Here is a 12,635-nt window from a genome sequence, read left to right as displayed (position 1 = left end):
CTCTTCCTTGTATATACTTTTGTGTGCTGTATGTTCATTTTTTGTTCTTCCTTGTCATTCTTTCGTCATCTTCACTTTATTGTTCACGAAGCATTATTTTGCATTGCTTCAGCTATGATAAAGTGACATCCACACCTGCATTGCGTGTTTGTTCATTTTGGGGGTGGAGTAATGAAGGGAGCAGTGTGTTTGTTTGGGTTGATTTCAAATATCAACAGTGTTTCTCAGAAATTGCTTACTGCACCTTTAAATGACTTTTCATTAAAAAAAAAAATTTATTATAAAGTGTTAGCCTATTTTCATTTTTTCTTTATTATATTACATAACAATTTTGTTGTTGTTACCAATGCTTTGGAAATGTAATTTCACAAGAAATAATTATGCAAATAAAGCACTTTGAAATTGACAATTACATCCAACGGCAATAAACACATGTTTACATACAATAAGTTGTGTAACATATGGCACATTATGCTCAAACAGAACATGCAAATGAGATCCAGAGGGGATAAGACAAGCCACAAGGCAAAACAAACCACACAAAATTTACAGACTTTTGGCACGTTTTCAAGAGAGCAAGAACTCTAATGCCCTCACCCACACACACAAAACAAACAGAAACACACGCACACCGTAAACAGAAAGACGTATAAACCCACTCACTTCGTCTTATTGGCGCTGGGCCCAGGCACCTCTTTGTGCTGTTTGGTCCTGTGCAGCGCCGAGCTCTTCTCCTGCAAACACACCCAGAAAGAGCACGTTTTCACTTACTACTATTCACAACAAAGCCAAATTCAGCCTCCGCCGACTGTCCCTGGTGGCCCTCCGGTGCGGAGGCTCTGTTGGCTGCTGGACACAGTCCAGAACCAGCTTCTCTGTCTGGAACACAGCATGATAGAGAGGCCCTGGGAGTGACCTTACTCTGGCCACTGCTAATGAGAATGCTGCCCTGCTGAGAGACAGCGAGAAACAGGGCTGCCCTCTCTTTTACTGCGTCTCTATTCTCCTCTAACCCCCCTTATCAGAACATGGGCGTCTGAACACCTGCTCTGCCTTTACAGCTTCATTAAGCTGGCCAGTTTAAAGGGGACATACCATGAAAAATAGGATTTGTTCTATTTGAAATAAAATTATTCAGTGTACTATGTAGACATCCTCGTTCACAATACAACCAGACCATTTATGGAAACTAAGATCCAAAAAAACAATTATCTTGGTTATAATGTTGAAACTATGAGTTTTAAGGGTAGAATTATGACAACTATTTTATTATAATCTGAAATCTGGTCACATTTCAAGTTTTATTTATTTATTTTGATATATTATTATAAAATTATTTTAAAAAACATGTTGAAGACAAGTATATGTAACCAATACGGTATGAGAGGCTGTGCTGTATCATGGATAAGTCATGGCTGAAGGGCGTCGTTAGGCACGACACGAAGCTTCAGCCTTGACTTATTCACGATACAGCACTAGCCTCGAGTACCTTATTGCTTTTATAAAATGGTTGTTACCACACAATACAAATATTAAAGCCACAATAAATTTCATGAACTTTCACTAAAAGCCTTCCTTCCGCCGTAAAAAAAATAGACCCTGACTGTGAACAGCAACAGAAGTTACATTATTACGCCATTAGATGGCGGCAAAGACTGTCTTTATGAGTGTGTCGGTCAGTAGCGAAGACTGTCAGTGTCAATGCTTTGACTAGCGCTGTCAGTCACGGGAAAACCCCTTAACTGTTAAAAGGACAAGATAATACATCGGACATTTAGATTTTTTATTATGAACATAGGACTGACCTGAAGGAAAATGCTAAATCTGAATGCACGTAATAAACTCACTCACTCGATCTCTTTCTCACAATACTCTCTTCTACATAATACAGTAAGCTTCAATGAAGCGGTCATAGCAGTGTTTTATCGTGAAAAAAAAAAAAAAAAAAAAAAAAAAAACACAGTTATTGACCAATCAGAATCAAGGACAGGAACTAACCGTTTTATAACTAGAAATATAATCAATCTTGTACATGCAAGAATTTGTGGATTATTACATTTTAAAACAGGTTGAGAACTGTATTTTGGATAAGAAATGAAAAAAGTAATGACATATAAACATCGGAGTTATATAACATTAACATGACGGCCCACATTTGCATATCAATGCCATTATTTAACAACTTGGCAGTGACGTTATTACTCCTTTAACAGGTGAAAAGGTTAGCCAATCATAACAGAGGTAATTTACATAAAGTCTTAAAGTAAAGTAGCTAAAAAGATGATTTAATTCCAAAGGTTAGAGAGAAGGCAGAAAGAAGTCATATACAAGAAACCTTGACATAATAAGTTGTTAAGTGGGGAAAAAACAATATGGATGTGTATTAGTGTATAGTTTTGTTTTAAAAAAACAAAAACTAAAATAAATCATTATTAATATTACAATTATAATATTTTATTATGGTTTTGTTATTAATAATAATAATAATATTTTTATTATCATTATAATTATTGTCAATATTATTATGGTTGAAAAAGCGTTCTCATTAGGCAAAGAATCAATCCAGACGTTTGAGAATATTTAAATAAGTATATGAGTATAGGAAAAGATGCATGTAAGAACTCAATGATATGAAATTTTGTCTGGTAATGTGAGTGTCTAAGTATGAGAGTCTGTGACAAAGGGAGAAAAATTGTCAGAATTTCCCTCTCCCACATTCCAAACATGTCGGCACACGTGTGTGCTGCATACGCTTAGTTTTACTTCTCATATAAGCAAAAAACAGGCATATGTGCCTCAAGCAGTGTCTTTGCAAATAAAGAGCAAATATGAAGAACAACATTGCGCATGAAGAATTTCCCAGGTGTGTGTGTGTGAGAGAGAGAGCATGTTTTGTTTCTCACCAGGTTCTCCTGGTTGCGTGCATTTACTCTGTCCTCTTCTCCACGCATATACTTCACCTCCTCCACTCCCTTGTTTTTATATTCATCTACAGTGAAAGAGAGAAAGAGAAGTTAGAGTTTCATTCCAGGGCTGTTAAAGAAATGATTCACAGAGAATTTTAATTTCTGTCATCATTTACATACCCTTATATCATTCCAAACTCATATGACTTTTTTTCAAACTCAAAAAGGAGACATTTCAAAGAATATACTGGTATTTTTTTCCATGCAATGACAATGAATGGAAACTGAAGCATTTGAGCTTAGAAAATTGTATAAAAGTATCATATAAATAGCCCATATGACTCATGCGCTATATTCCAAGACTTTTGAAGCCATACAACAGATTTGTGTGGGGAAAAAAGTAAAAAGTAGTTATTCAGTGATAATCTTCCCCTCCGATTGACTGTTGTGACAAGACCATTGACCTTAAGAACTGAATCAGGCCAATTCATGAACAGATTTGTTAAAATCAGATTCAAACAAATGAGTGATTCATTAATTAGACAATGCTACTTCTCTCATTAACCTGCCAAGTAGAGCCATTTCATTGAATACTTAAAATTTCAGTTTGTTCTTCACACAAATCTATTGTATGGCTTCAGAAGGCCTAAAATATAGCACATGAGTCATATGGACCAGTTATATGATACATTTATGGGTTTTTTTGGTCATTTTAGAGCTTGACAGCCTTAGTCCTCATTCACTTTTAATATACTGAGAAACATATGACCATATTCTTCAAAATACCTTTTGTTTTTCACAGAAAGAGTTTCACACAGGTTTGGAACAATGTGAGCGAGTAAACAGTGACAGAATTCACATTTGAAATGCTTCAACTAAGCTAAAACAGAACGTTTTGAATTCTGCCCTTTCCCAGCCATCAGTAATTACCAGCAGCCATGTCCGTGTTTGCATGTCCATGCATTCACTTCCTCATAACACATACACACACCCACACACATACATAAATCTGTCATTTACTCTGTCTACAAATCAGCACGAGGCAATCGCAGCCCACTCAATCTCTGTTTATCTTCGCCTCTATCCGTCTTTCTCTCCTTTTCTCGCTGTAAACTCCCTGTCAGTTACCATCATGACAGCTGGAGTGGGCAGCCTGTGAATGTGACTCAGTGCAGTCCATCCGCACAAGCACAAAAAAGCGAGAAAAGGGAGAAAAAAAAAGAAAGAAATATAAAAGGAGAGTGAAAAAGAGAGGGAGCAACGCCGCCAGTCTTTCACAGCTTGAGGAATGTAAACATGTCTCTGCACAAAAGACCACGCTCCAACATGCTGACAAACACACACACATGCCGAACCAAAGAGAAACGTCACACACAAATTAAAATCAAACTTTAACTGATTTGGCTGAGGTGTGTTACACAAAACAGGCCTCCAGGATCCCAAAGAGCCAGACACGTAAATTCATATACATGCGTACATGCGAATAGATCTTCTTCCCACACACACACGCTCGCATAAACGCAAGTAGGGTGATAACATTACTAAAAAAGGAGATCTGAGGAACATATCATTCCTAATCCATCTTTTCAGGGAGACAATCATTTGAGAAACAAGCATCTCAGAGAAACGGAGTTGCTCGCCATGAGAGAGAAAGTGACATTTTGTCAGTTTAGTATGTTCCAGATGGGCTATTTTTGGTGGGAAGATGAGATGTTCTCTTATGTAGGGATATTTTGATTGGCTAATTGGTGTTAACAGCATGATTCCGACCTTTAGAATGTGATGGAGATGAGCATACTTGCTTTCTCAATAGACAGAAATTAAAAAAGGTGGGCTTTTTTGCCACTTTTATTGTTTTGTACTTTATTATAGTATAGAAATGAAGAAAGGAAATGATGTTAGAGAATAGCTGGGTAATATTGAATATTTATAATTCTAAATGATTCTATTCATAAATTAAATAACATTGTGAATACTGAGTTGATTTTTATGTGCTTTTTATTAGGCCATTTCATTTCCTAAAGGCTGTGACGGTAGGCAGTTTTGTGCCTGCTTCTTGTGTCATGACTCATGAGTATGACAGCACCAAGGCTGAGATATTTTTACAGCATCTCTGATTTTCCTATTTCAGTGTTTAAACCCTTGCAGATGGGCAAAACTGCGAAACTGCCAATTTCATTAAAACAAAACCAACAACTAATTCAGTCATTCAGTTATAGTATCTCTAAAAATGTTCAATTAAATCATACAGTGTCATTTTGCATTCTAAATTTCTAAATAAATGATTGATTTAAATAGATTTTTTTCTTTCACTAAATGAGCACGAGGAAGATTTATTATTCTCACACACAATCAGTGAGTTTGTTGTTGGGTTTAATTTAGTTTTTAACTGCCCCATCCTTCAATAACAACCTCTTGGCCAAAACAAAAACCATAAAACATACAAACATGGTTAAGGTCACGAAGTGATGAAGTATGTTGTTAAAAATTAACTTTAGTAACTCTCTCTCTCAATGTTGGCATTCTTCAGATAGATGCGACAGGTGCTACACAACCAATCACAGCTCACGGTTTGCCACTTTTCTACATTTTACACTTATATTGCTAGTTCTTCTGATGATTATGCGTTTACGAATCATTTTAAGGAACACAATAAAAGATCATTTGATTCCTTATTAAACATTCTAGCTAGCAAATATGGTCAAAATGATGGTTCCATTTTAGTGATACACACACACACACACACACACACAGAGATACATTTCGTACAGATACCAAAACATGACCACTCACAGGTGAAAAGGGCTGCACGATATGAAAAATAACATTGAACTTAAATGCAATTATGACTTAAATGCGATTCTTAGTGCGATTATGAAATCACAAAGGCAATGTCAATGAAGTATGGCTCCAAATGCTAATCCATCTGAAAGCACTGCGAGTTTAAGTCGCTTATAATGTACATTTGAAAAAGCAACACACGTCAAACATCTTTCCAGAATTTATTAACATCTTGTCCAAGAAAAGACAACATTTAATAACATGTTTTTACTCCAAACTCATTTCATAACGACAGTTGAGCATCCTTCTGTGAGATGATGTGGCTTCTTACACAGAATAAGGAGGTCATGTGTTTATTAGTCATGTTTAATCAATCAAAGTGTTTCAATCTTCTGTTTATTCAGCTACAGTGATATGACGCGTTATCTACTTCTGAGGCAGGGCATATTAGAGTTTCTGCCCAAGATCGCACTCTGGCTTTCAGATGGAGAAGCATTTACTACTGATCACAGAGCTGTACAGCTCTGACAAGCTGTGCATAAAATAATCGCAGCCTTTGCCAAATCGTGTGCGGTTTTATCACGATAAATCGTGCAGCCCTACAAAGACTGTTGATCAATTCCTAACAAGGTCTCATGTCAAGTTCTAAGTAGATTAGATGATTAGTGAAAAATCAGTTCTTGTTGTGAATGTGTTAGATGCAGCAGAAATGGGAAGGAGTAAAGACGTTGTTATGGCAAGGCGACTGGGTCAGAGTATCTCTGAAAAGGCAATGCTGACTGGGTTGCTCCCGGTCAGTACAGGTGAGAACCTACCAACAATGTTCTGAGGAGGGACAAACTAAAAACCGGCAACAGGGTGTTGGGCATCCAGGACTCATTCATGCACAAGGGCAACAAAGGCTATCCCGTCTGGTCTGAAATTATAGAAGGTCTACTGTGGCACAATCTCACAAAATTTTAATGATGGTCAAGGGAGGAATGTGTCTGGCCATTCATGTAAAGGTCAATTTGAACGTGCCACCTACCTAAAACATTGTTGTAAACTAGGTACACCCCTTCATGGCAATGGTATCCCCTGGTGAAAGTGGCCAGCAGGATAAGGCACCCTGCCACACTGCACACATTGTTTAGGAATGGTTTGAGGAACATGTTTCCCCAGATCTCAATTTGATTGAGCTTCTGTGGGATGTGCTGTACCAAAATTCCGATCAATGGTGTCTCCACCTCGCAACCTACAGGACTTGAAGAATCTGCTGTAATGTCTTGGTGCCAGAAACCACGGGACTTCATGGATTCATGGGTCTTGTAGTGTTCATGCCTTGGCGGGTTGGCACACTTTGGTGGCACGCGGATGACCAATGGCAAATCAGGCAGGTACAAGCAAACAAATGCAGCCTTGGAGACATCTCAAAAACTTTAACTCCGATGTTTATTCTTATCTTTTTCTGTGTTTGTGACCAGATGCCTTCTGACGACCAGGTAATTTAGCTGTCTGGCTACTTGTTCGGCTAAAACGAAATAAATCGGACGACACGACAGCTACACAACCTTGTCTTCCTCTCACTTTTACCTTCTGGCCTAATTTCAGATGTGTTCAGCACTGTGAGTGGCGTGTCTGAGGAACATGAGTGGGCTGCTTTACTTTTAGAATCAGTGTGGAGAAGCTTTGCCCTGAAGCTATTCTATAAGTGGGTGTCTGTTAACACAGTGAGTCCACTGCAAGGGAGGGGAGTTTGTCAATCTCACGCTCTCTTTGATAGTAGGTGGAAGATTACTCGCTATCGTTATGGTGGAACAGAGAAGAGTTACGAAATCAAAGCAAGAGACACGTTTTGCGCTACCTTTAGACGCATGACTGATACCACGCCTTTGGTTAAAGATCAGTCATTAAACATTTCAAGTCATACGTCTAAACCTCAGAAGACAGAGTGTCACTGAAATGATCTGTTGCACTACTGTACGCCGTTGCTGTTAAAAACATTAGCTAAACAGTCGCTTTGTGAACGCAGTCACTTGGTGACTTTGGAAAAAGGCTGTGTGAAATGAATTCACCGCAGACTGAACAATAAGCCTGTATACAATAAGCATGTACTGTACACATACACACCCTTTTATGCTACGTTCAAACATAGAGGTTTTATCGCTAAAGGTCGACAAGTTTCTGTATTATTATGCCATAGTGGACATCCCTACTGCTGGGTGGACTGTTATTGTTAAGTGACGTGAAGGGCCAAGTATGGTAACCCATACTCAGATTTGGCCCCTGTAGTAACCTGAGGTTAAAGTCGGCATGAAATGGAAATTTAACCTATCTATTTTCTAAATGCATTTTATTGATCTTACTGAGAATGATTCATCTATGTATGTTTAATTTTTAATTTCTTTTTTTTTTTTTTGGAGCTCATAATTTTGATCTTTAAGTGAAATTACAGACTTCTCTTTGGAAACCTATTACGCCGGACTTCACTTCTCCAATCATTTAGTCTGCTTAAACCCCGCCCCTTTCTTACAATCTTTCTAACTACTGCAAGCTTGCACTGAGATTTGCCTCCATCCAATCAACACCCAATAGATAAGTCACTGCCCTACATTTATTTCTTTTTCCATAATCCGTTTCACTCTAATGTACATCACAACACAGAAGAAAAGATCTGTCACTCACTACTGTTTCATTATGACTAAGAATCACAAGGAAAGGGCACCAAGTTACCAGTAGACTAGGGGTGTGATGATATTCAAACTGAACCGAAAAACAGTGATACACCACCCACGGTACGTACCACGATACTCTCATGGCGTACTGGACGCCCCCCACCCAGCCCTGGCCCATTGGATCTGAATACACAGCATTGTGCCTTAATAAATCACAATATGCACCGTGTTTTGTTCATTTAGATAAGAAACAAAGTGTCATCTTTCAAATTCTGTTCATTTTAATCACAAAATTCAAACAAAAAATGCCATTTTTATGCTCTTTAATGTGGCGTGACAGATCACTCACTGTACAGGCGCCTCATTTCAAATGGCAGAGCGCAAGTGAACACGATCATCTCTTCCTCTTTAATACTAGTTATTAACATCTGAAGGTATGTTGAAAGATACAGTACAACTTACTGAAATGTATCATATCTTGTGTAATCGCTCAGTGTTTCAACGGCGGAAAGACATCAATAAAACAGCTTGTAAACACTGTCACGTAGCATTTACCTCAGGCGAGTCCACAGCTTGTTATTTCGCCAGAGAAATGAACTCTTTCGCTAAATATATGCACTATATTAACCCGGGGAGTTATTGGGGGGTTAGGTGCCTTGCTCAAGTCATTTCCTGCCGGTATTGAGACTCAAACCCGCAACCTTTGGGTTACCAGTCTGACTCTCTAACCATTAGGCCAGCAATTCTTATTTGACAATAAATCAGTTTTCTTGTCTGTAGACAAAAAAAAAATATATATATATACAGGGGAAAACTTTATAGTAACATTGCTGAAATGCATAATGCATCACATCAATGCATCAATCAATGCTCGCAATATCTTAGTTTTCCATACATCTTTTTTTTTCTTAATATCGCTGCATGTGGACAGAAATAAATCACTGATGAAATTTCTTGAAGCTCAGCTGGTAGAACAAGATCTAGAAACCCCAAAGTCATGGATTTGAGTTCTAGAAATAACATGAAGACAAATGTAAACCTTAAATGTGCAGGTAAGTCACACTGGATAAAAGCATCTGCCAAATGCATATGTAATGACCGGAAGACATGAAATCATACAGATTAAATCATATAAAACAATGAAATCGCTCACAATGATGTTAAACATCGATCCTGATATATTTTCTTAAAATCTCAAGATGGACTTTTTACTTTGCTGTGTGAATTTGAGTTTACAAATCTGTATTGATTATGCAATAAAAAGACTGTACCATGAAATAATGGCAAGAATCATCTCTCTATTGCATTCTCCTCATGTGGTGCAAACAAAAACAAACATACGGTGCTAGAGAGTTGTTATTGTTCATCAGCGTCGATGCCACAAGGGGGCCTGGCCCGGCCACCTCAGTCACTGTGCTCCCTTACCTCTGCTCCACTAACCCCCCCACCCTCATCGCGGTTTCAATTCGGCTGAAACACTACCATCTATAATCTACAGCATTATCACAAGAGAACTTAATTAATGTGAAAGTAAAATGGATATTATAACAGAAATAAACAAAATCAAGATGAACAATACCCAGCTCTAAAAGTAAAACTTTTCTCGCAACACTGGCCACGCCTGCATCACGTTGCGACCGGTTGAACCGTCGCTCATGTCGGATATGGCCAGCTCTCGTTGAAAATCAAATGCCTTCCGGTCACTTTGTCGGTGCAAATCAACATCAGTGTGTACGCCCCGTTATAGACTGGCAGCAAACACACGCACACAACAATCTCAACAGCTCACATGTAACCAGACAGCATATTCTCCGCCTGCTGCCCCTCTTGTTTGTTTTAGGGCAGCTCGGCCTTTCCTGTCATTGTGCGTGCCGGAGATCGTGTGTGTTGTTGGGATTGACTATGCACTGAATCACAGATGAGAACACACGAACGCGCACACGCACACACACACACACACACTCTCACTCCCTGAACACTGACACAGTTTGACTAGTAAACAGTCTGTTGGCACTAATCAAGTCAGGGCGAGAGCTGAGAGTTGAGAGAGTGAGAGAGAGAGGGGCAAAAGCTGTCTCCCTCTGTTCTATTGATAGAGCTGTTTGACTGACAGCTGGGAAGGGCAGTGGAAAGAAGGACATTGGGTTGGCAGGAGAAAGAGAGAAAAAGAGCGAGTGAGAGAGAAGGATAGACAGAGCAAGAAAAAGGGGGGAGTTAACAATAATCCACAGTAACCAGGTCACTGCTCTGTTTGTGCTGGTGAATATAATACTTATCAATCTGCTGTTGTGTGTCACAGTTCTCTCAGATTAACATGCCACATGAGCCCACAGATCACACACAGAGTAAAAGAGAAGCAGAAGATACAGTACAGTAAACAGTCACATCCTCAAAATCTCACAAGTGGAAATGCAGAACTAAGAGAAACAGAACCCATATCTGAATGATGACTGGTACTTCCCAAAGATACATTAAATGTCAAAATATTATGTCAACTGATTAGCTAAATGATGACACTATCTCATAAATCAAGGGACAGGAGTAATTATATTTGTAAATAGTGTAGAACAGCAATAAAACTGATGTCGTAGAAGTCAAATGACAGTGTTAAGGGTCGCGACACCAAGACGTCAGCCAACGTCATGCCGTCAGAGAGAGTCTGTTGGGTTAGTTTTTGCAGTGCGTTCCACACGTAGGTGGGAGCTCGCACGATTCAGCATGTTGAACTGGCGTCTGGGCCGTCGGTGAGCGAGGTCGCTCTGATTGGCTGTTCAGTTTAGTGTACAAGTCAGTACACTAGGATAAAAGCGAAAGTGATGAAAGCGAGCAAAGAAGTAAAGATGGCACAGACAGAAGGCAGTTCTAATTTTACGTTGTCTTAACCAGAACATTCTAATCTGTGAATATTTTCATAACAACATGAGCCACCTGGAATGAAGAAAGTAATCAGCATGATTGATATTCAAAATGTTAAGCAAGCTTTACTTGGTATTTGGGGTGCAACGGGGATCACAGTTGATCTGTGATCAGTACGGACAAGGCCCCATGGTTCGGCACGCATTCGCAGATTAATTGTCAAATTTACCCATCATAGAGTATAAAGTGTATCATTTGCACATGTTTTTTCTTGACAGTTTACACATTCAAGTGATTTTAAACCATTCGAGTGCAGGATGAGGTGAAAGAGAACTTAATCGCGCGCTGTTATCTGCGCACACACCCGAAGCACGCGCGCATACACACACAAGGTGCGTTTACATGGAGCATTGTAATCGGTTTAAAAGTCCAATTCGAATGAAAATGCTCCATATAAACACCTCAATCCGAATAAAAATGCCCAAACCGAATGACATTGTAATTGGTTTGAGAGAGGTGGGATAAACCTTTCTATAAACCGAACAAAGTAAAAGTTCTGCAGTGTAAACGCATTAAACATTACTTTGCGCCTACGTCATCACGTCAAGAGGTCAGGGGTCGTTAGAATGCAAAATGGCGGCGGCGAAATCAAACCTTCATCCACATGCTACTGCTTTTCGGGGGAGGGAGAGGTAGTATTGAGATGTTCCTTAGAGATGCACAGCCAACAAAAATGTCAGCTTCTTGCGCCCGTCTTTTCCTCGTACCTTCCAGCAGTAATATGCTACAAATTCACGCTGTTGCTTGATTAAGAGCAACACTTTACATAAAAATAGCACGCATATGAAATAATGGAACTCCATGTTGACAGGAATAAAAGGCGGAAAACAGGACATAGGCTAATGTGCGCATGTCACAAAGTCATTCCGATTGAAAGCACCGGCACATGTAAACACCATATCGGATTAGATAACGTCTCATGTAAACAGTCCACTGAATCTTTCAAATCGAAATGATTTTAATCGGAATGACAAAAAAGTGTGCATGTAAACATGGCTACAGAGGCGCGTTTCAGATAGCGTGAACACCGAATTGATTCCTCTTTAGTGTCTTGCCTGCACTTGGATGGACACATACACACAAAACTGTTAAAATACCTGCTTTGGAAAGTATTCTCGTAAACAGTCGGTTATGTCTTACATCAATGTAAACAGTTGAGAAAGAAATCGGATGTGTATCATTATATTGAACCCATTCATTAGGTCTTAAAGTGACAGCAACCTATAAATACCTGCTGCAGTCTATGTCATTAATGTTAATCAAACAACAAAACACAGCTTTAACAAAGATTAGTCTATATTTAATTTATACAGTGAACACTATAGTGTTATTTTACATTTAATGATACATTTCTGTACCTGAATACTACGGTTAGACC

The 12,635-nt window shown here is 38.9% G+C and overlaps 1 protein-coding gene across 2 annotated transcripts in view; it reads right to left on the bottom strand.

Annotated features, from left to right (window-relative positions):
- zgc:92140 (uncharacterized protein LOC447854 homolog) overlaps positions 1 to 12,635 on the bottom strand; it is a 38,873-nt gene that overhangs the window by 7,956 nt on the left and 18,282 nt on the right. For both annotated transcript variants that reach the window (XM_051903289.1, XM_051903290.1), the window contains exons 3-4: positions 2,904 to 2,989; positions 664 to 734 (exon numbers count right to left, since the gene is read on the bottom strand). In XM_051903289.1, coding sequence (XP_051759249.1) covers positions 664 to 734; positions 2,904 to 2,989 — 157 coding nt within the window. The remainder of the gene's footprint in view (positions 1 to 663; positions 735 to 2,903; positions 2,990 to 12,635) is intronic.

Source organism: Ctenopharyngodon idella, chromosome 8 (genome assembly GCF_019924925.1).
Source record: "Ctenopharyngodon idella isolate HZGC_01 chromosome 8, HZGC01, whole genome shotgun sequence".
NCBI classification, from domain to species: Eukaryota; Metazoa; Chordata; class Actinopteri; order Cypriniformes; family Xenocyprididae; genus Ctenopharyngodon; species Ctenopharyngodon idella.
This window is presented reverse-complemented; position numbering and strand designations above follow the sequence as displayed.